This window comes from Leptinotarsa decemlineata, unplaced genomic scaffold (genome assembly GCF_025532065.1).
Source record: "Leptinotarsa decemlineata unplaced genomic scaffold, Ldec_3_MD MMD2_tig00000505_RagTag_RagTag, whole genome shotgun sequence".
In the NCBI taxonomy this organism is placed as follows: Eukaryota; Metazoa; Arthropoda; class Insecta; order Coleoptera; family Chrysomelidae; genus Leptinotarsa; species Leptinotarsa decemlineata.
The window spans coordinates 410147-435984 of NW_027412549.1; the positions used below are offsets into that span (position 1 = coordinate 410147).

Below are 25838 nucleotides of genomic sequence, written 5' to 3' on the forward strand. Positions count from 1 at the left end.
ATTTGGTTTCAGAAACAACGTAGGTATCAACAGAATATGCAATCCTCGAACTGACAAAAAAAAATCAACAACGCGGTAAGCAACAACAAACAATGCATAGGTATATTCATAGATTTATCAAAGGCCTTCGACACGGTGAGTAATCGTCTACTTTCACAGTCTCTAGAAGAGGACATTCGCGTCAGAGATGAAAACCTACTGAATCTTTTTCAGAGCTACTTATTAAATAGACATAAAATTGTGAGAGTAAACGTGAGCAGTAAGTGATCGAATGCGGTGTTCCCCAAGGTACTGTCCTCGGTCCCATAATCTTTAGTATATATGTCAACGGATTATTCACCCTCAAAAATAATGGTGATATTATAGGATTCGCCAATGACATGGGTATTGTGTAAAAAGATAAGAATTGGAATACTCTCAAGAAAAAAGCCGAAAGAGGCATTGAATTGATGAAAAACTGGCTGGATCACAAACTACGCGCTGTGAACCCTTATAAAACTGACTATATGCCTTTTACATGTAATAAGTCAAACATTCCGTCCTTTCAAAACATTGAAGTCAACATTCAAAGTAAGCCCTACTCTTTCCAATCTGTGGAATTTTAATATTTGGGGATCTATATAGATTGCCATCTGAAGTGGAATCATCATATCATATTTGTAATAGAAAAACTCCAAAACAATAATCTACAAATTTAAATATCTAAAAAAGTTACTTGATTATGAACATTTGAAGACATTATATAATGCCTTGGTCGAAAGCCATTTACGTTACGTTATTCAGGGATGGGGTGGGGTTGTTAAAACTCATCTCAAACCGTTAGAAATTATTCAGAAAAGGTTCTTGAGAATGATATTATCAAAAAACTAAATGTATCCATCTGAGACTTGAGACACCCTTAAAGTCAGCATGAAATACCATTCAATATTATTGTTATGGTACCCGTCAAAAAAATATATTGTACCTTTCATGTCAAAATCTTTTGGACAAAGATATTTTTTTATATTGCACCAAAACTATACAACTCTCTTCCGTATAAAATAGCCAGCATCAACAGTTCTTTTCTATTAAAAAAAAACCTCTTAGATTTTCTTCAAAAACGCCTAGAAGTTCGATTAGTGACATTAACGAAGGAAAAAAAATCAATAATTTATTGGAATGTAATCTGGTTTATACTATGTATATATCCTATTAAGTATTATTATTGTTGTGGAATTGCCCCCTGTGGTAGTGCGCCCGACTCACGATCGGAAGACCGTGGGTTCGATTCCTGCCTCGACCAGATATTTTTCTCGAGAGAATTTATGTGGTTGAAGCTGGGATGATTCTGCAACCGTGTTAGATATCACACGTTAAAAGGTAAGACCTCGTTAGTCCGTAGCTCGCACGAGTTTCTCAACTTCTGAGAGTTGTCATTCGTATGGGGGCGACAGCTGATTAACGGAATAACAGATTTTAAACAGACAGACAGATATGTGTGCGTATGTCTAGGTGTGTGAGCAAATGTGTGAAGTGTATATATGTTTTAAAAAAATGTAAACGTTTGGACTTTTGTAAGATTGTTTTATATTTTTTTTTATTTTATGTATTTTTATTCCTGTCTCACCACTTCGAAACAAGTATTAAGTTACTTTTCGATTAGCAGTTATTTGTTCATCCATTTATGTAATTTGTACTTTTATTTTCATTATTTTTAATAATGAATAAATGACATTATTATTATTTCAAGAAACATTGCCATTTTATTTTGAAGAAACATTTGCCAACCACATCCAAACAAACATTATTACAGATACCTTCACACAAACTATCACATGCCACCATCCAACTTTTCGCCAATCTTCCTCAAGGCCAATGAGCAACTTGGATATAACATTACGGACTACAATGGAAAAAACCAATTGGGAGCCACCATTTTGCAAATAAACACCAAAGAAGGGCGTAGGTTAGACCAGGCGTCTGCTTTTATACTACCAGTGAAGAACAGAAGGAACCTTGTAATTTCCTCGGAAAGTTACGTCACAAAAATTGAATTCAACGACCTCAAAGAAGCCACCGGTGTTATCTTCACCAAAAATAATAAAACTTATAGGTAGGTATGTTAACTCTACATTATATTAAAGTTCCTCAATGTGGCATTTTTTCAATTTCGATTAATCCATTCGGAATAGGGGAAATCATTGAAGTATTTTTCCAACAGGGTGAAAGTACGAAACGAAGTAATACTAAGCGCTGGTGCTATTTCATCCCCGCAAATTCTCATGCTCTCCGGAATAGGGCCCAAAAGGCATCTGGAGGAGGTGGGCATACCAATTGTGCAAGACCTAGAAGTTGGCAGTACCTTACGGGAACATGTATTTTGCGGTGTTCCATTTTCTAGCAACACCTCGATAGCTAGCCAAAGTTTGAAGGAACAAATTGAAGATTTTTTGAAAGGATATGGTGATTTGACAGCAGGTAATGATGTTGAGAATATCAAAACTGAACCATTCAGATCGAGGCCAACATTCATCACGAGTTTCAACCATAAGATGAAAATTTGTCGTATCTGAATAGATTCGATGATTCATTTATCAAAATATTCCTATCGACCTGCTTGACATACATATACGTGAAAATGAGACGGGTGTGAAATTATCCACATCCACAAAGTACACTAAGAAAAAAATATCGAAGTATTATTTTTTTCATTTACCGACTCTGTATACCTACCATTTTTCAATATGATACGCTTATTGACTGATTTAGTGAAAAAAAAAAGAACCGTCCTAGTTTATTAAACTGTCTGAAGGGTTGAAAATAAGGTGGAAATATTTTTAAAAATCGTAACATGAAAAATCGACTTTGTACACCTACAATATTGAGACATGTTATTCCTGATGATTCATTATGTCGAATAGATCATCATGGATATCATATCTCAAACTTGTAGGTGTACACATTCAATTCTCGAAGATATGATTTTTTCAACTCTCCACCCCCTCAGACGGCCTGGAAAACTATAACGTGAAGTTTTTTTATTCGAATACATCATCAGGAATAACATATTTCAATTTCGTAGGTGTACAAAGTCGATTTTTCATGTTAAGAAATGTTTTGATATTTTCACCCCATGTTCACCCCCTCAGACGGCCTGGAAAACTATGACTTGGAGTTTTTTCTGTCGAATAGATCATCAGCAATAACATGTCTCAATATTGTAGGTGTACAAAGTCGATTTTTCATCATACGTTTTTTCTTAATATTTCCACCCTATTTTCACCCCTTCAGACAGTTTAATAAACTAGGACGGTTCTTTTTATTAACTAAATCAGTCAATAAACGTTTCATATTGAAAACTAGTAGGTGTACAGAGTGGGTAAATGGAAAAATAATAGTTCGATATTTTTTTCTCAGTGTACTTTATGGATGTGAATAACTTCACACCCGTAAAAATGAGTAAGTTCAACATACAAATAAGATTAGATTTGTTAATGAAAAGAAAAAGTTACTGATATTCTTCAAATTGACATGGATTCCATTGAGAGGGGCTTATTTAGGTATACTTTGGTACACTTAAAAGTATCGAAAAAAGTTCCTCCACAATTCAAAAGATTATATCACATTCTTTAATAAAACAAATTATATACTAGCTCTAACTGCATTCTGAAAAATATATGGAGACTTTATTGTAATGTTACTAGTTGGGCCAAGAATATCATTTCAAGAGCATCTTTTATTTTTTCATTACTTCCAAAATAAGTACTTGAAATGAATTAAAATTTTATTTTCTGTCCGATTTTCCAGTTCGCCAGGGATTTTCACAATTGTGAATTACAATCCTGTTTCGCTATCAAATTGGAGTCAAAAGGGCCGATTTAGTATAATGGGTTTCACTTCCTTTTTATTCGTTATATGTATGCAACATAAACAATTCCTATACAGAATATATCTTATCTGACTATCAAGACCGTCCTTTCACAATGTACTTTTTTATTTCTCCATCTTCTTTCTCATTTCTTTTGCCACTCTACGCATTTCTAGATAAACAAATGTTAGAAACTTCCATATAAAGGAAAACAGTAATTAACTTTAATAAACTCTTCACAAAGATGTGGATCGTGCACAGAAATTTATTTCAAGTACAAATTGGAAGAAGCTCATTCCAACTACTTTCAAACAAAGTGTCTTTGAATTGCACCACTTTTTCCTATTCAATTCAATAACAGAAACGCTACATAACGTATTAAATTAAGAGTATTGAGATAAATATAAAAAATGTTAGGTCTATTCATAGATCATAAGCTCCAGTGTAGTCCTCATATAGATTCATTATGTGATAAACTACGAAAGAACTGTTATGCTCTGAGATTTATGTCGAATCATTGTGGAAGAGAGGTTCTTCTAAATCTGTTTTATGCAACTATTGGCTGTCACTTGCGCTATGGAATCTTGAATTGGGGTATGAGCTCCTCTGCTGAGAGTATTTATTCTACAAAATCACGCGATCAGAATAATTGCTAGTTTAGAATGGCGACATTCATGCAGAAGCTCAGATAAACTGTTTCAAACGGAAATTGACATGGTTTCCTTGTTCATCACTCATTTTTGTAAAACATATTTCGTTTGATGTTTCTCAATTAGTCACAGACAATACAATGAAAAGATATTTATTAAAATACTCCCCAACCATCGAATGAAACTTCTCTTCAAACAATAGTTTTATTAACGCTGAAACACGAACTGAAAATAATAAACCCATAAATTAATGGATTGCCATCTGGTGTTCTAGGAGGCCAACGAAAAGGTCCATTATTACCAATCCATCTGTCTTCGAAGATTTCGGTTAAAGCTTCGCTGACTGAATGAGAATTATGGGGTGGAGCAGCATCCATTTGGTACCATACACGTTCTCTTCCTGGTCTATTATTTAAAATCATTTGAATTCCATTCCTAAGTAAATCTTCATATTTTGATGCATTCAAATTATCATCATAAAACTCGATATAAAAAATTGACTCATTCTTTATGGCACAAAATACATTGAATTGCCATCTTTCTTGAAAACCTCTTTGGCGGACAACATGGAGATTTTCTGGCGCCCAATAATGACTGTTGTTTATCTCGAAAACGGTTCAAAATAGAAATAGTATTATCTGAACGAAGTTAATCTAAAATTGGATGTGGAGCTCAAAAATGTTGAAATATACAGGGTGTTCCATTTGAAAAAATTGAGTTCCACTCATTTTTTCATGAGATCAAAGTATCTGCATTTTTTGAAGACCCTGTATGAGGCAAATGAAAATATGACTCGGAGTGAAGATCCTCATAGTATCACTCCACTCCATTTCAAATTTGATCGTTTTAGTGCAAGAGAGTTCAAGATTATCAGCATTTATAAAAGTTCATGTTTGGTAAAAAAATATCGAAATTAATTTATATCTTCTAAACGGTAATAGATAGGTCTAGGAAAATAGTTTATGAATTTGTTGACAAAGTGATAATGAATCATAATATGATATTATATACGGGGTGTTCCATTTGAAAAATCAAAGAAGCCGCTACTTTACAGGAGAAGCGACAACGCCGCTTGTCTAAAATATTTTAGGCGTGTAGGTCATATTGACTTATGCATACTGTCGAATTTTCAGGTTGATCCGTGGAATAGTTTGCCAGAAACGGCTAATTAACGCTCATCATGAAAAGCCCTGTATATGAGATATGTCTCTACGTTTATAAGAATAAAGAAAAACCAGCGCAACCAGCAAGACCACACATACGTAACTAGAGCTAAAGGGTTGCTGATAGCGAATCCTCATCGAACCTCCCTCTATCTGAAGAGTCACCTATACCTAGGACCCAAACTATATAACGAGCTAGATATTTCTATTAAGGACTCAATGAACATCTGTATATTCAAAAGACAATTGAAAAAATTTCGCATTGAAAGAAAGTGCTACACTCTGCTCTTGTTTTTAGTTATACATAGACGTCCTCCTTGTTACTGTAAGTGAAATAAATATTATTATTATTGGGATGATATATATACACATAAGTGATGAAGGGATGATATATATATATATATATATATATATATATATATATATATATATATATATATATATACATGTAAGTGATATTTTATCTCGATAATGGGCTTTGTTTCCATTATTTAATGATGAAAAAGTAGAAAATTGTTTTCCCAAAAAACTAATCACTCCCAAAAATGTTTCCAATTCAATAAATCTCAATAATCTTTCATATAATATGTTGTGTATCGTTCCTGTGAATTAAATCTCTTACAATCCCATAACAGTATATTCGTAATTCAATGTTCATATATTTGAAAGCAGTTTGTATCTGAAAAAATTTTTGTACATATCTACACATCTTCATGAAGTTTATTAAAGTTGAATAATCTCCCAGTTCCTTTGGAGATTTCTCATTTTGTTACAGAAAGATTGATAAATAGAAAGCCAAAAAGCTTTTTACCACAAAAACTAATCTCTTCTAAAAGTCTTTCCTTTTCAATTTGAACCTCTAGACGCATTTTCCATTTCTTTACAGTTTTATTTTTTCCCTACAGAATTTAATATATCTCTTATTAGTTGTTTGTCCTTGTTTCAACCTCATGCATCTTTTCTACCCTTATCGTCTTCTATCTCACTTTCTAGGGAATTTAACACATTTGTATGATTTTTCCTGTTCTAAAATGCTTTACATTCTCTTTTGTTTTTTCAAGTAACTTTCCTAATTCTCACTCTCTATTACTTTTCACTATTCCCCCTCTGTGTTTCACCATTCCAATGTCTCAAGTTTCCAAGTGTCCTCATTTAAAATTTTGTTGAGCCTAAATCAATAACGTTTTCCTGTGCTTCTCACTCCACTTTTATTTTATTTTCTAACCACATATTCCTCTGCCTTATTATTGTTATTGAACACTATCTTTGAACCATACTCTGTTACATAACCAAAGTTTTAATAACCCTGGGTCGAACCTACCATAATACTATAATGGAATCAAAATAATTTCGGTATGTTTTTGAGGTTCGAGAGAAGGGATGACTTCATTCCACAAAGGACCCTTATGATAAAAAATTTCACAACAGAGCGTTCCGGGTACATATTGTGATATACTGCGAAATTCTGCAAGTAAATGGGAAGCGGCTTTCCATTTAAGCAGAAAATCTGAGAAAGAAGGCTGTCGATAAACATATACATTGAGTCGCCATATTGTTTTCGTCCTCTTGATTTTTGAAACAAAAACCTGAGCAAAACTGAAGTGATAACAATATAATAAAATACCATAGATATGCAGATACCTTGTCTTCTAAGTAGCAATAAAAAATCATGAATTGAAATAACGCTGCCGGGGCTGAATTGCAAATCATCCAAATTCTAATATAATCCAATAATAGTAATTGCATGTTTTTATTTCAATAGCAAATCCGCTGGACGCAGCAGGATGGTACAAGACGAGAATCGAACAAATTCGAAACTACCCCGACCTAGAAATCGTCATCTCATCCTCTACACCCGCAGAGCTGGGAAAAAAATTCCTGGGATGGAATGACGAAACCTGGGATTCCCTCTTCAACGTTAGCATTCCTAACCCCTTCACTCTCACCCCGGTACTTCTGCACACACACTCAATAGGCACGGTAAGACTAATCTCCAAAGATCCATACCTTTACCCTTCGATAGACTACAACATGTTGAACGATCCAGAAAACCTAGACGTGGAAGCCTTGCTGGAAGGGATACAACTTGCCGTTAACTTGACGCGTACCGAGGCCTTCCAGCGAATAGGGGCCACCTTGGAGGTTAGACCTTTCCCCGCTTGCAGAGAGCACGATTTTCTTTCTAAGAACTACTGGCTTTGTTTCATCGCGCAGACTGCCATGGCAGCTTACCACCCCGTGGGGACGTGCCCTTCAGGAAGAAATCCAAAAACAGGAGCCGTGGTAGATCAGGAATTGAAAGTATTCGGGGTGAAGAGATTGAGAGTTATTGACGCAAGCGTGCTACCTTTTTCATTTTCGGGACATCCCAATGCTATTTGTACAATGATTGGTGAAAAAGTTTCTGATGTAATCAAGTTAGAGTATGGAGTGTTAGGATTCTAATTAGCATAAATATCTGAAAACATTGGTTTATATGTTTTCATTTAACCTTCTGGCTGAGTTCAAATATATCTAGAAATGAAAAGTTTCAGCCATGGAATGGAAAACTTTTTTCATTCGACCTACTGGCCAAGTTAAATATACCTGAAAATGAAAAATTTCTGCCTTCATGAAATGAAAAATATTGAATCATAAATTCACATACGTTATTCAACTACCATAAATTCAAATACGTTATTCAACTACCTAAAAGTTTACTTTTTGTTTAGCAATGCCCTGTTATTAATGACTAATTGTCAATAATTATGAGGTCCAATACGTATATAATAATAATAATAATACATTTATTACCCATCAAAGAAAAAATAGAAGAATATACAGTAGTGGTGGTGCTATTAAATGCTTTTCTGATGAATAAATGGCTGGACTTATTGGTTCAGATAACAGTTGAAAACCGTTTCTGTTCTTCCACCAATGCCAAAGAAATATTTACAGTTTTAACAGATAGCAATACATTAACGAAACTGAATGAGTAAAGATAAGTAAATAAAGAGAAGGAGAGGAAAGGAAAGCATAAGAAGGTAAGGGTTAGAGAGAGAGAGCAGATCAATTTTTGAGAACTTCACTGAATACTTAGTAGGTAGTTTTTGAATTTGGATTTGAATACCAACGGCGATAGTTGTAGGTATGATCCATCCAGTTTATGCAAATTATTTATGCAGACTGCTATATTGTAGAAAAAGGACCGTTTGTATATTTCTTTACAATGTGATGGTATAGTAAGAATGGTTTGTTTACGAATATTCAAATTATGGATGTCCGTTCTATAAGAGAGTTTTTCATGTAGATAAGGTGGAGTCTTTGATTTAAATATATTATGAAACTGGCAAGCTATATGATGACGTCGCCTGTTGCATATTTAGCCATTTAAGCTCTTTTAGTTCATCAGTAATTGATATACGACTGACTTTTGTAATACCACAAATCAGACGAACACATGAGTTCTGTACTTTCTGTATACGACGAATTTCGACTTGATTAAGGCAAGGACTGTAAACAACATCGCAATAATTAAAATGAGAAAGAACCAAGGTGTCACATAACATTTTTTGAGGTCTTTTGATAAAAAGTGTCTTTGAGGAAAAATTAGCTTCAGAGAAGCGTATGCGATTCTCAATATAAATTGTAACGTGTTCTTTGAAGCGAAGTGTTGTATCAACTGTTAGTCCCAAATTTTTACAAGAAGTTTTAATAGGTATTTTTTTGTCTCCAATTCTGAATATAACGTTTTCAGACAAAAAATCTGAAGCATTATCATTTCCAAAAGGTAGAGCCATCGACTTGTTAGGATTGATTTTCAGTCCATGATCAACAAATACCTTGTGCAAGGAAATCAAATCGTGATTGATAGACTCCGTGGCAGCTACCAAATCCGAGCATATATATACGTATATAAGATAACAATATTCATTTATCGAGAAAACAGAAAACACAAAAAAAGTTTCATATGGAAAACGCTCAAAATGAAATGACTTGTACTTTGTCCTAATACACTATAATTATTATGGATCTTCTTAAACTGTGAAAATGGTGTTATTAACTGGTAATTATCAAGTTCATTAAGGTTTGAAGTATCAAAGTCTCATCAATACTCAAATTTACTTTGCGATGAAAATATATGCTACAATCAAAGGTAATTATGATTTTTGAAGGTTTCCTTAGTCATATTTTTTTTAATATAGTATCTACATTAGATAAAACGGGATTTGGAAGTTGAAAGTGAAATTTGGAACCCACTAGAACAAAATTGCTTGTCTCTCGACGAGCGTTTTGCTAACCAAGTTTGCACCATTTGTCTTTGTGCACACTAAGAGGACGTTGTTCAATTGCAACCCAAAATTTTGCACCAAGGAAGGTAACTAAACGATCGACTTTCAACGATACTTAAAAGAAGTCCAATTATTCGGGCTCCTACACCAGAAAAGGACTTCCTGGAAATATTGGTCTCTACAATTCCATTAGTGGAAAATGTAGCCTCATCAGAAAATAATTGAAATCCTAGAAGCGTTTCATACGCAAACATTTAAACAATGAGAACTGTCAAACGATAGTAATACTTCATCAATTCGTCTGAAAATTTACAAAACTGACAACGACTCACGTTTGTATAGCTATCTCTTTTCGATTTAATGAGTGCAAGATAGTATCCAAACAAGAACAAACGTTTCGTCAATATAAAAGTGTTTAGATATTCTCTCATCGTTCTAACTATATTGGCCCTGAACCAAACTATGGAAGGACCAAAATCTACGGTTCGACACCCGATCAGAAAATGAATCAAAGAGAAACATAAATAGTACTGAGTTAATAGACTTGGGAACGCCTACAGTAAAACCCTTATAAAGGAACTATACAGTGTGTCCCAGCTAAAACTTGTCACCCTCCTACTATGCGAACTCGTAAAAAAAATGAAAATCGCTCACACCCGTCGATTTTTATTTCAAGGGGGTATACTTTCACCAAATACATCACCAATGTCGCGTCTTCGAATACTTAAAAAATAATAAAAATGAAAACAAGAGTGGACTGTATGAATTGTGGCATAAAGCGAACTCACCGAATTCCTAGCACAAATCCCTGCTTCTGAAAGGGCCCTTTCTTGGAGTGTTCTTTCTTCAGCTTCACTGGATTGTACAACAAAACGGGAAGTTAAAATGAGTTACCAAACAGTCGAAGATGACACAGAGTCTAGAGCACACACGGTCATTAGCAAAAATAATAGCGATTCACGTAGCGTACTTAGCTCATCCCCAACAAATGAACATGTGAACAGGCACAACTGCAGATACTGGAATGACGTAAATCCTCATTGGTACAGGGAAACTCATTCACAAACCCTCCAGAAATTGAATGTTTGGGTTGGTATTCTGGGAGACCATATTGTAGATTCATTTTTTATTGATGGTAACCTCAACGGGCAAACGTATCTTGAACTTCTTGATACAACTGTGAACCCCAGAATCACCCACTAAGTTACTTGAAGACGATGATTGTACTTGAAGTTCAGCTCACCTTTCAATAAGATGGAGCTCATCCACATTTTGTTGTACCTGTACGTCAATTTTTAGATGACAATTTCACAGGAAGGTGGATTGAAAGGCGAGAGCCAATAGAATGGCCGACAATCTCCTGATTTATCACCATTAGACTTCTTTCTATGAGGTCATTTGAAATCCAAAGTTTATATTACACAGCCAAATTCTCTTGATGATCTACGCAGGAGAATTGTTGTGGAGTGTCGTGCCGAGATTCCAGAAATGTTGAAGACATTTCGAAAATCGCTTATACTTCTGAATGAAACTGAATGGTTCACATTTTGAACGTTCATGTGACCACATCACATTTTAGGTGATGAAAAATTAAAATATCTTGATGAAACTTGATTTTCATTAAAACTTCAACAACACTTGATCTATCCTCAATTTTAGTACACCGATGTATTTGGGATTGAATTCCCTTCGAAGTGATTTATTAGAAGTAACGTATTTCCATTGAGAATTCTGAAGTAGGGATGCTGGGGATGAGGGGGTTGACAACACAATGATGATGTTTCCCCATGAAATAAAAATCGACGGGTCTGAGTGATTTTCAATTTATTTTCACGGGATTAATAGGTGACAAGTTTTAGCTGGGACACACTGTATCTGAAAAAGTACCGACACTCACACTAGACATTGTCCCTTCAGAGGACAGTGAGCAAAATAGGGCACCTTGACTGCAAGCAATGCATTAAATAGACACGGACATCTTCATTTAGAGAAGTTGTTGCACAGAAACAGGTAGTTGGGATTTTTGTAAATCAGAAAATCAGTTTGTATAATGAAGTATTTTCTGAAGTTTCAGTGTATCCTGTGCCATTCAGATGAGCCAAATCTAAAAATTTCGTCATGTTTTATGCGAATATGTTGTCCTGGATCACGGAGGCACCGAAACACAAATTATGTCCAGTAGAATATGAAGACAATCAAGGATAGGGACATGTACAAAATAACACATGAACAAAATTATTGGAATGGGTTCTCAGGAGCTCATGGAAGATGATTTTGATAGAAGAACTTATTTTTGTGAGCAAATGATGGACATGTTGGATAAAAATGTTATCCAATTAGAAAAATTTCTGATGATTGTACTTTGTCTCTTAACGGTCATGCTAATCGGCAAAATTGCCGATACTGGTCAACGGAAAATCCTCACTGGATGAGAGAAGAACACACGCATTACCCTCAAAGGTTAATGTTTGAGCAGAGATTGTAGGAAACCATATCATTGGTCCCTTTTTCATTGAAGGCATCTTGAATGGCGATAATTATCTGGTATTACTTCAAACTGATGTCATTCCAAGTTAAGCAAATTTATATCTTCATGTTCCAGTGAATACGATATGGGTTCAGCAGGATGGAGCACCACCACATTACCAAGTTAATATACGGCAATACCTTGATACAACATTTCCCAATCGGTGGATAGGGAGGCAAGGATCGATTAAATGGCCAGCGCGATCAACTGATCTTTCATCATTAGATTTCATTTTATGGGGATATGTAAACCAATGTGTACAAAACTAAAATTTCAGATTTGAATGACTTAAAAGAATGAATAACGCTTGCGATTAGGTCGGTCACGCCTGATATGTTAAATAATGTTAGAATAAAGTTTTATTTGAGATTAGGATGTTTCCAAGACGTTCGCGGTGAGTATTTTGAACATCTACTTCGATACCATCCATAGTTATTTTTCGTAATCTACGTTTCATTACGTTTTGCATTGCATTTTAGTTTTTGAGTGTATTTTATAAAATTTTGGTAACCATATGATTTTAATTTATTTTATTTTAGTTGTTGCAATAAACTTGAATGCGATAACATTTTTAATAGAGAATGAAGCGACCTTTCAAACGATATACCACAAACCTATACCTCCCATTTGAAAAATTGGGGGTTGTACCTGTCATTCGAATGAGGTTGAAGGTAGGGCTGGCATGTTCACGTTGAATAATGTCAAATTATAATTTACATTTGACGTGTTTCGTTTTTTTTTTTAATATGTACAGTAACCGAAATAATGATCGTTTTCAGTAATTTCTATGATGACCAACAGGCGTTCTCACCCTCGATAAAAACAAGAATACGCACGAGGCACGAGTCCACAAATCGCCCGTTTTTGCCTATAAACAAACGTGGGTACCTGGCCTGCCTGATCGTTATTTCGTAATAATCTCATTTGAATAGACTCCGCGAATTCCATTATTCCCTGCATCAGAGGCGCAAAAAAGGGATTTCTAGTCTCTGCGGTTGGCATCATTGTGGGATGAAGCAGAGGGTGGAATAAGGAGGTTTTGTCCTGCCGCCGTATTTTAAATCGTTTTCGCTTTGTTCTGTAAAATTTACATGTAGATTGTTGTGCCGAGCAGCGCGATTACGATTGCAAAAAAGGATAATAGCTTATGTTCTTTTCAAACGAAAATTCTGCCGAGGACGGGAGTAATAGTAACGCGAGTTTGTTTCGTTTTGTAGCTCTACGAGACGGGTTTTAATGAGACCCCGTTATTAGCTTTTGCCTTGTTGAGGATGTAGATATGTGATTCAACGTCAACATTAATGAAAATTTTTGTTTCGCTTTTGTATGTAAAACGCAAAAAAAAAACCCTTTCGGTATGAAATGTATATTATTACGCTTCTGGGATTTTAATACGCAGATTATCAACTTCATTCAAGGAACCAAAAATACAGCTTGAAAACACCTATGCTTATACTTAAATATTACTTTACAGGTTTACTTCGCCTGCTATCGCTATTATGTCGAGAACTGAAACTGATTTCGACAACTCTGCCTCAAATTAGAATAATAATAGAATGTCTTGGACATTTTTCGGTGCATTTTCACTTGCTATCGTCCGACCCGTGTTAGGAATCACACGTTAAAAGATAAAACCTCCTTAATCCTTAGCTCGCACAAATTTTGACTTCTGAGGGTTGTCGTTCTTAGGGGTGCGACAGCTGATTGACGGAAAAACAGATTTTTTTTAATCACATCACCATCTCTATCCTTTCTCGAGTTTCACTAGTTTCTCGATGGTACGTCAGTGGTTCGTTCAAATGCTCCAATGTGATTCATTGTTGACGCCAGTACAACAAAATTATTTTGAATATTTAATCGACCACTTACCAATTTGTAGAATATTAAAAGTCAATACACGTATGTCCATGCAAAATGAAAAACCAATTTTCTGTTGCTGAAAGTAATGAAAGCAGTTAATCTCTATCTCTAATAACCTTTAATAATGAACAATCTCATAATATTGGTTGTTAAAAAAAACAACTAAAAACATTTCTTTATGCGTCGGATCAATATGTTAATGACATATTTTTGACATTTTATACTGTTTTTGTTGGGTTTATAACTTTCCACAATCTGAAAAAATAAAAGCCAAATCAATCGAGAATCTGCTGAAGTGTAAGTTAAGGGCAAACTGAAAAGTCCACCCCGAAAAGCTACCCCGTAATATTTCCGGAAACATGAACCTTAAATGAACTGAATTATCAAAAAAACATCCAGTATGTGTGTTCATGTATTTTTACAGATTGTGGAAGGTTATTGAGTCCTCCACAAAAAAGGTCGTTTAAAGGATAAATGTTGTTACAATGACGCGACAAGTGTACTGCCGTTAGCAAAGCAATATATTGGATTCTTGTTTTTTTCCAATAAGTCGTTATACACAATAAAAAGAGGGTTGGAGACCATATGGATCCCTGGGAAACACCAACATTAATGGTGTGATGGTGAAAGTATTCGAGGCCGTTCCATGCAAGTGGCCGTCGTGGCCACTTGCATGGAACGTTCTTTCAGGAAGCTGAAGAGCCATACACAAAAATGATCCATATCATCGAAGTTTGGCCAACAAACCCATCATGCCACGCATAGTCAAAGGCTTTAGAAATAGCATGCGTAAGAGCTCTTGATTCTCCATGTTTTTCGATTGCGTTATTCCAAATATGAGTGACATAGGATAGAAGATCGCCTGTTGATCTTTGTTTCCGAAAGCCATATTGATGATCACCCAAGATGTTGAAGCCTTCCAAATATTTGAGGATATGGTGATTTACGAATTTCTCCATGATTTTTGATATCACTGATAGCAAAGCGACTGGTCGATAGTTATTTGGAAGATTTTTCTTGCTCTTTTCGGGAATAGGCTGTACGCGAGCAATCTTATTCCAACAAGGAGGAAAAACCCCTTTCTTATAAGACAGGTTAAAAAGTCTACATAATACTGATGCGAGTTCATTTGCGCACTTTTTGAGTACGATAAGGAGCATGTAATCGAAAATTTCAAAGACCACGTCAATTTTTATTTCTATTTATTTTATTTCCGTGTTAGAAATCACACGGTTAAACGTAAGACCTCGTTAGTCCTTAGTTCGCACAAGTTCTCAACTTTTGAGAGTTGTCGTTCGTATGGGGGCGACAGCTGATTAACGGAAAACAGATTTCAAACAGAAGAACTAATTTTGATATGGAAATCATACCCGAAACTACAACCCTCTGCAGTCAGCGACTACCCCTCTATTTTTTTCAATGGCATGGGGAGTAGAGTGATACATCATTTGAAAGATCATTTGTTCCTCTATTACCTCTGTAACTTTTTCGAAAGTGGTTCTTCCATTATTGAGAAATTAAATGTTGAACGTTTCATTTGAGAAAAAACAGAAAATTCACTGTCGTTTATTTCAATGAGGAAATCAACAACAAACAATATCAGTGGAAACAAAATCAACGGATAAAGTGTTCAAAATGACATCCATCTAGTTCCATACAACAATACAGTCTACTTTCAAAAGCGTTATGTCCGGAGTCGGCAATCCGCATTCCCGAACAATTCTCTGTCGCAGGTCTCCTAGATTTGTAGGCTTAGTAGAGTATACTTTCGACTTAAAGTGTCCCCCCACAGAAGAAGTCCATCGGTGTAAGATCAGGTGATCTAGCTGGCCACTCTACTGGACCCCTTCTGCCGATCCAACGCATTGGAAAACGTTCGTCCAAAAACTGTCTAACCCGAACATCAAAATGTAGGGGTGCACCATCCTGCTGGAATGTTATTTCATTTTCTACTAAATTGTCATCAATTTCTAAAATTTGTGTAATCAAAGGATCCACACAATCTTGTAATAGATTTAAGTATGTTTCTTCATTGAGATTACCTTAAATGAAGAATGATTCAACAATATAATTACCGAGAATGCCGCCCAGACATTCAATTTTTGTGGAGTTTGTGAATGTGTTTTCATCACCAAATAAGGATTCACATCGCTCCAGTAACGACAATTATGTCTATTCACTTCACCAGTCAACATGAAAGAACTTTCGCCTGAAAAACATGTATTGTATAATAGGTTTGGGTTATTGGTCAATTTCTCGCTGAACACCTCACAAAACTGAAGTTGACTATTCTCATTTTGAAAGGATGGGATTTGTAGGCTTTCAAAATCCGAAAAACACTAGTAGCTGATACACCAGACGCTCTAGCTACTTGTCTGATAGATTGTCGATTATCCGTTTGTACATGTCCTAAAACTGCAACTTCAACTCCGTCATTTCTGACAGGACGGGATACTTCATGTTTTATGTTATGAACAGAACCTGAAGTTCGAAACTTATCCATTATCTGTTTGAATTATTGATGGCTCACATTGTGGTCTGGATGATTCGTATTATAAATTCTTGCAGCAGCTTTAGCACATTCATTATTTCGATAGTAGGTTGCAATGATTTCTATTCTTTCTTCAGTAGAATAAACCATGTTGGAACACAGTAAACAAGGATGACTGAATAATAATTCGTGAAAAAGTTCAGTGGCCAACTAATCTACATTTTGTTCTGCGACAACTAGATTCAACAAAAACTATCAGTGCAGAAAAAACTAACAGTGTCATCCATTTTAAAACGTTCACTACTAATTAAATGAATTCCACAAATCTAAAAGACCTGCGACAGAGGATTGTTCGGGAATGCCGATTTCTGACTCCGGACATCTTCAATAATGTAAGGAAAGCTTTCGAAAGTAGACTGTATTATTGTATGGAACTAGATGGAGGTTATTTTGAAACCTTATTCCGTTGATTGTGTTGCCATTGATATTACTTTTCTTGATTTCCTCAATAAAATGAGCGACAGCGAATTTTCTGTTTTTTTTTTTAAATGAAACGTTCAACATTTAATTTCCCAATAACAACTGGACCAATTTCGAAAAAAATTAAAGAAACAATAGAGAGACAAAAGACCTTTCGAATGATGTATCACTCGACCCCCTGCCATTGAAAAAAATAGGGGGGGGGGTAGTTGCTGACCGCAGGGGAGTGAAGTTTCGGGTATGATTTCCATATCAGAATTAGTCCCCCTAGGCATGATAATTGACGTGTTATTTGAAATTTTCGATTACACGTCCGTTTCTGAAGTACCACAAAAAAGCGGCTTTGTGAATCTGCGAGATTGAGATATGTTATTTCTGTGATAATTTGAACAAAATGAACTTTACTACGAGTTTTTTAGGCAGTTCAAAAGGGTAGTAATGGATATGTTATTTCTGGTTGCCGATTCAACAAGATAAATATAACCTTCGTGTTTTCCAGGCCGTCTGAAGGTTTAAATAGTGTAAATAGCTTGAAAAAAAAAATCTCATCGTCAAAAATTTTCCACGTTTTCCAAGCAGTCTAAAGGGTTGGAAATTGGTGAACAATTGGAAAAATTATAATTGAAAACTGAATTTGTACACTTACCAGATTAAGATATTTTATTCCAAACGACTGATTCAACAAAAAGACATCTCGTCTATGATGATGGAAAAAATGTTTTATTAAAAATTTATTTCACACGAATTTTTGATTTTTATAAACAATTCTATATAATTTAAATGATTCGATTTACTGAGATGCAGCTTTTTAGTGTTCATTTTCGGTACGGGAAATAGTCTGACGGAGATGCAAAACATCGATATTACGAAAAATAGCCCAGTCAATCATCCTAGAAAACTCAGACGTTATGTTTATCTTACTGAATAGACTCCCAGAAATACCATACCTCATTTTTATGGGTTCACAAAATCCTTTTTATTGAGATGATCTTTTACATTTTTCATTTCAATTTAACCCCCTCCCCAGACAGAGCCTGGAAAACTCTAACGATATTTTTGTGTTGAATCGATCACCAGGAACGGCATGTCTCGATTTTATAAATGTATAAATTCATTTTGCATTGACATGAATATTTATATTTCCACTCCATTTCCAAACCCTCAGTCGACTGGAAAACTCGGACCTTGTGACATAGAAATAACATGTCTCAATCTTGTACGTGTATACACATTCAACTTACAGTATTTTTCATTTTCATTTTTGTGTCATTTTGGCCGACATAGACGGCCCGGAAAACTCGAAGGTAAAGTTCGTCTCGGTCAATAGATCAACAGGGATAACATCATCTCCATCTCACCTTACAAAGTCACTTTTGCGTGGTATGAATTTTTAAAATATTTCGACCCCATTTCCACCCCCTCAGACGACCTGGAAAACTCGGGCGTAAGGTTTATCTTGTTAATCGATCACCAGGAACATAATATCTCAATGTTGTTGGTGTACGAAAACAATTTTCAATCATATAATTTTTTAATTTTTACACCATTTCCACCCTCTTAGACGACCTGTGAAACTCGGAGGTGAAGTTCATCTTGTTCAATTGATCAACAGTAATAAGATTTATAAGACGACCTGGAAAAATAGTATTTAGAGGTGGTAGGTGTACAAATGCGTTGAAGAAAAATTTATATATATATATATATATATATATATATATATATATATATATATATATATATATATATATATATATATATATGTGATGGAATCGGCCGATACTTGATGAAAATCCATAACTAACGTATTCCAAAAACACTTTATTGTGAGATTTTCACTAAATTGTTTTACAAAAACGCAACACGTGTTTCGCCATACAATGGCTTCATCTGGCATGTCTTTCAACTAATTCTACACATTCAATACTAAATATATATATAGTTTATGGAGTACCTGAAATCAAAGTACCTGTAAACGAAGTACCTGAATTTTAAGTAGCTGATATTTTACCTGAGTTTCTAACGAATTAAATTACCTGCACTTATGTTCCATTTTCACATTTGAAAAAATACATTCAGTAACGGAGAGTTATTGAGTTCTAATTGATTATTCAGTAAATTACCCGAATTCCTGAATCTATTGATTTCTAAACATTCTAGAAGATTAAGTTTCAAACTATTCTCTTCTAAATGTAACACCTCGTACTCATGATTGAACTCATGTCCTTCTGCTAAAAGATGGTTTGCAAATGTGGAATTGGTCTTTCTATTTACAAAACTACTCTCTATATTCTTTAATTCGTTGGAAAATGTTCTGCCTGTTTGGCCAATATACAGTTTTGGACAAGAGCCACAAGTCAGCTTATATACTCCTGATCTATCCGACACCAAAGTTTTGTCCTTATTGTTTTTAATAAATTTACTTAGGTTATTATTCTTTCTATAAGCTACGTTTACGCCTTCTTTCTTCAAAAAACGGGCAATATTCCTGTTTGGTTCCCCCACATATGTCAATGTCTTATAACTAACGTTATCGCATCTTGAATATGGGTAGACCAGATCCATGGCTTGCTTTTGTCGTTTTTTGGAAAGAATGGAGCTTACAATATCTACCTTATAACCGTTATTAATCGCGATTTGTTTGATCAAATTCAGCTCTTTCTGGAAATCCCTATCAGACAGTGGAATATTCAATAATCTGTGAAGCATACTATTGAATGCAGCAACTTTATGCTGGTACGGGTGTGCAGGCCAAACAGGAAGAACATTTTTCCAACGAATTAAAGAACATAGGAGTAGTTTTGTAAATAGAAAGACCAATTCCACATTTGCAAACCATATTTTAGCAGAAGGACATGAGTTCAATCATGAGTACGAGGTGTTACATTTAGAAGAGAAGAGTTTGAAACTTAATCTTCTAGAATGTTTAGAAATCAATAGATTCAGGAATTCGAGTAATTTACTGAATGATCAATTAGAACTCAATAACTCTCCGTTACTGAATATATTTTTTCAAATGTGAAAATGGAACATAAGTGCAGGTAATTTAATTCGTTAGAAACTCAGGTAAAATATCAGCTACTTAAAATTCAGGTACTTCGTTTACAGGTACTTTGATTTCAGGTACTCCATAAACTATATATATATTTAGTATTGAATGTGTAGAATTAGTTGAAAGACACGCCAGATGAAGCCATTGATTGGCGAAACACGTGTTGCGTTTTTGTAAAACAATTTAGTGAAAATCTCACAATAAAGTGTTTTTGGAATACGAAAAATTTATAATTTAAAATATTTCGCTCAGTGTCATCTGTGGATCTGAATAACTTCACACCCGTGTTCTATACTGGGTATAGAATAAAACGAGCCGTTGAAATGTCTGAATTGTTCAAATTTGGAGAACCAGCTGGTTTGGTGCCGATTTTTAAATGTCTCTGGTTTACTGAAGAATGAGAAGTAATATTGCTTATTCTTCAATATATTGCGAAATTGAAATATATGGTTGATATGAGCAATAGGTTTTTCATTATTCATTCATAGTATTGATTGCTGGTTATCGGAGATTAACTCAAGAACTAAAGCAACAATCTATGTCTCATATACCAGTGTGAAGGCAGCTATGCGTTTCAGCCACGAATTGGAGGAATTTACCATTAACGGAAAGGAGTGCGCCAAGCCACCATTGGTCGTTAAAATTTATTGCTAGCCATGAAATGTCTTTTATAACAATAATTTCATAGTCAGCCATGGAAATTTTCACATGAAACGATAGATTTCAACGTTTTCAATACCTTTACAGTTGCAGGGGATGTATTTTTCCGCGATAAAATCGAGGACTATATAGGTATCATAGAATACGCCGAACACTCACGTTTTATGTGAAAATAACCCCAAATTTTTCAAAAGATATGATTTTTTTCATCGAAATGATTAAAGGGGTTGCAGGGGGTGTATTTTTCAGCGACAAAATCGAGGACAATATAGGTATCATAGAATACGCCGAATGCTTTCGTTTTATGTGAAAATATCCCCAGCAGCACAAATTTTTCAAAACATATGATTTTTTCAATCAAAATGATGGAAGGAATTACAGTGAATGTACTTTTCCCGCGACAAAATCGTGGACTGTAAAGGTGTTATTAAAAAAGTTGAAAACTATCGTTTAATGTGAAAATTTTCATGGCTGGCCATGAAATTATTGTTATGAAAGACAACTTTTCATTGCTAGCAATGAATTTTAACGACCAATGGTGGCTTGGCACACTCCTTCCCGTTAATGGTAAATTCCCCCAATTCGTGGCTGAAACCCATGGCTACCTTCACACTGGTGTCTCATATTCCGGTATTTCTAAAACATTTTTGTCACATTCAATGTCAGCACCGACCCTAGACAAAAGAGGTATTATAGAAAGAGCCGTTATTGCATAGGTACTGCAAATGTAAACTTGCAAATCTATTCATGTTAGTACTGGAACGGCATTCTCTGCATGTAGTTTCTGAGACCGATAATACTCAAAAGCGATATTCCAAGCTTTGTAGGAACATCTCTCTCAAATGACAATTTTACAATAACTGCCGTCAGTTATTCTAAAGGGAAGGCCATTGTGCGATCGGCCACAGCCATTCAATACAGTAACAACAGAAAAAGTCCTTGTACCTAATAAATAGTCCTTGTACCGAATAAATAATCCTTGTGTCTAATGAACCACAATACCTCCGATGGCAAAAGTACATCAAATTTAATGTTCCAAAAATGTTCAAGCCACTTTCTCCAGTATCAGTAAAGTCTGAAATTTTTAAGGTTGAAATTATATCTTTTTAGTGGGACTTTTATTGTGGTTCGTATTAGATCTACCTACTCATTATTTACATGCTTAAGTTTCAAATGTATCGTCATTTGCAGTTACAAGTAAAGAAAAGTTTTAAGTAAACTTGAAATCTATGACTACAGCCAAAAGTTGACTCAACCAGATTCCAAGATATAGATACATATATTTCTCAGAGTACGAGGTCTGTTCAAAAAATAAGGTGAGTTTTTATTTTTCACAAAAAATATTTATTTATCAATTTCTATTATGTCCCCTTCATATAAGCAGATAAGCACTGTTTGGTATTTCCTTGAGCTCTCTCAGCGATTCGGTTTTTTTCTCCTCAATCGTCGCAAAACGCCGTCCTTTCATAGGTCTCTTCAATCTTGGGAAGAGGAAAAAGTCGCAGGGGGGGCAAATCTGGTGAATACGGTGGCTGAGGCATGATTAAAGCGTTGTTTTTGGCCAAAAAATACGAACAAGGGATGATGAGTGAGTAGGTACATTATCGTGAGGCAAAAATCATAATTTTTTTTCCACAATACCACTACGCCACGGTAATTGAAGAAAACAATAAGCAAGACTTTAACATTTGATCGAACTGGGCGTGCTTTTTGGTCTTGGCTTTCTTGAGATCATCCATTGGGACGACTGGACTTTGGTTTCGATGTCATAACAATATACGTTATGACCCTTTTAAGCAAATGTGGATTGTCTTTACCGTCATAACAATTTTTTTCATTTTCTCAACATTTTCATCGGTTGCTGGGGCGTCCAGAGGGAGTGTGGTCATTCACATCTTCTCGACCTTCTGTGATAAGCTTGTGCCACTTGTTAACATTTTTGTGACTCAGAGTACAATCACCGTATGCCACTGTCAGCATTTCATGTTTACAGAAAATTTGATGCAAATTCTTTGATGAATTTATTTCGATGGCAGAGAATCTCTGAACACGCAAAACACTTCAAACTTCTACATCAAAGTAAACATGCTAAACAGATGAAACTGTGAACATATATTTGAGACGAGTGTATCAACATAAAAAAATTGCCAATCGAATGTAAGTACGTAGCCCGCGAAATTTGAACATTCACCTTATTTTTTGAACAGACCTCGTACCACTATACCCTTCCTATATTTCAAACCTGTGATAATTTCAAGTAGGTACGCATATTACCTACATTCAAAATGTGTTCCTAGAATTTTATACAGCCAGGAAATCGCTAACAAAACAAACTTGTTCTCGTTTTAAACACATAAATTTATGAGATGAAGTCATAGTAGATAACTAACTTTATTGAGAAAATAAATATCAACCTCAGTAACCTATAAGGATAACCAATTTCAGCTTCAGTTTAAACAGAAAATGATTCAATATCAATATTTCGGGAAAACTTCTGCTGATATTCTTCTATACAGTGTCATCCCAAAGTATGCACCATATGGGAAACTTATTTATTAAGGGTTTTTCGACAAAAAGTTATCCTTGATAAATGTTTGTGCATCCACGAAAACTAAGCTTGCACCAACAGAATACAGTACAACACACGTAATAAACAAGGAGCCTTCAAATATTTGATTTTGTGACAAGAGTAAAGTACTCTTATTTTGAAAAATCTCGGGAAATCTTATTTAGAAAAGTTGTTCAGCATTGAAAAATACATCTAGATTTGAAGTTGTGGCCATCTAAGTGAAGTTTTATTTTTTTACCCATTTTTTTATGGGGACTATGAAAAAAAAATTGCTAAAACTATAAATAGACAGCATCCTGTATACGACGATTCATTTTAAAAGCCTGTAATATTACGAATTACACAACTATGGTGTTAACCATGGTCAATTGTTTTGGAAAGTAAATTAATTTTCAAAGTTTTTGGTGCAAAGTTATTTTTATTTTTTGTTAACACCGAAAATTACTCAAAATTATACAGTATTGTACCAAGAATTTAATATTCAATAATATCAAAGCACAAAACATGAAAATAAAATAGGCATTTCGGAACAAACCCTTTTCTGGAGATTCAACTTAAAACACTTATTTTGGACAAGAAAATCTCAAGGAAATCAATGAGTTTGTTCAGAAACACCTATTTTATTTTGATGTTATGTGCTTTGATATTATTTAATATTAAGTTCTAAATACGCTTGTCTCCTTAATATGATTGATTTTTATATTAAAATCATGTGATTGTAGCTACTTATTCATTTCACTAGCTAGCACTTGGCTAGTACATTTTACTTATACACATTTTATTACTATTGAGTGTTTATCAGTACCATTTTATTGTTTTTAAAATTTCAACTTGTTTTACTTGTACAATGATTTTGTCGATAAGAACTGTTTCTTCTGACATTGAAGCATATTTGATTGATTGATTAATTAACTGACATCGATTCGTGCTGATTTTCTATTCAAAACTGAAATATATGGTTTCAATAAACAGTACGTTTCACATTACGAATATGATACATAGTAACTGATTCATGATTTTATGGGGGTTGACTCAGCAACGAAAAGAATAAATCATGTCTGATATTTAATGGTTAGATACAGTACATTTCAGAAACTGAACAAAAGAGGCATTATAAATAGAGGCTTGCAAATATATTCATGTTAGTACCGGATCTAGGTTCTCTGCATGCAGACTGAGACTGATAACACTACAATAGTGAAATGTCAAGCTTTGTTGAAAGCTCTCTCTTTCAAATAACGATTTTACATTAGCTGTCCTATTAAACAATAGCCGATATCTCTCACACGTTATTACAGACATGCCAGAATCAATTGAATGAATCAATACCACCTGCGAAAACAATCAATTTCACGAATTCAATGCCGTCAGAGTCATTCAAAGGGGAGGCCTTTGTGCACTCAAATATAATAAGAATAGAGAAGGTACTTGTGTCAAGGACCGCCACAAGACTGTAATAGCTACATTTTTATTTATATTTTCAAGGTACTGCTCGCCATTTTGTATTTATTATACACCTGTCAAGACATTCGGTACTGACACAGAAAACTAGATGTCCACAAGTCAGTGAAACTCATTAGCAATTAATCGCAGGATGCATAGACCAACACGTTTGTTTACACTCGTGAATTGCTTCAATTGTCTCCAAAAAGTAACCCACTGACGAAATTCAATCCCCGACTCACCTGCATAATCGAAGGATTCCGAGGCGTGGGACCTTCCGAGCAGGAGAAAACCACTGAACACTAGCCACACTAACATGTCTGTGTTTTAAATTCCTAAATAAAAATTCACCGAACACTTCTTTTCAGAGTACAGATCGGAATATCATAACGATGATATGAAACTATCTAGTCTTGAGTCACGGACGGTAAGTTTTTCTTTCGATTTTCGACAATCGGTCGAACGAAAGGCTGGTTTATGACGGCTCCGTCAGAGGTGCTGCTCGAAAATCGATGGTGGGAGTTCGAGGTTGGGTTCACGGTAGGGAAGAGGCGGCACTAAAAAACGGGGAGCGATGCACTTTTAGTAATACTTATAAGGACCATATTTTGACTGAAACACTTTATTCAAAATATTTATTCAAATATTCAGAAAAGTTTTCAATAATTCGTTTGAGGATCTTCGTTTGATTCGTTTTACAGCATAACGGTTCCAAAAAGAAAAGTGTTTAAAAGTATCGAATGAATCTGTTAATGAAAACTTCAAATCGGTCATTCGACACTTTTCGAATCGGTCAATTGACACTTTTCAAATCGGTCAACTGACACT

At 34.9% G+C, this 25838-nt stretch overlaps 2 protein-coding genes across 2 annotated transcripts in view; one reads left to right on the plus strand and one right to left on the minus strand.

Annotated features, from left to right (window-relative positions):
• The window catches only part of LOC111504325 (glucose dehydrogenase [FAD, quinone]), a 55385-nt gene extending 47256 nt beyond the window's left edge, over window positions 1-8129 (plus strand). Inside the window, exons 4-6 of the mRNA XM_074173722.1 lie at window positions 1793-2092; window positions 2201-2457; window positions 7423-8129. Coding sequence (XP_074029823.1) covers window positions 1793-2092; window positions 2201-2457; window positions 7423-8105 — 1240 coding nt within the window. The 3' untranslated portion in view covers window positions 8106-8129. The remainder of the gene's footprint in view (window positions 1-1792; window positions 2093-2200; window positions 2458-7422) is intronic.
• Window positions 1-25494, minus strand: part of Cals (calsyntenin 1) — a 159448-nt gene extending 133954 nt beyond the window's left edge. The window contains 1 exon segment of the mRNA XM_074173725.1: window positions 25253-25494. Coding sequence (XP_074029826.1) covers window positions 25253-25328 — 76 coding nt within the window. The 5' untranslated portion in view covers window positions 25329-25494.
• Window positions 25495-25838: the final 344 nt, after the last annotated feature.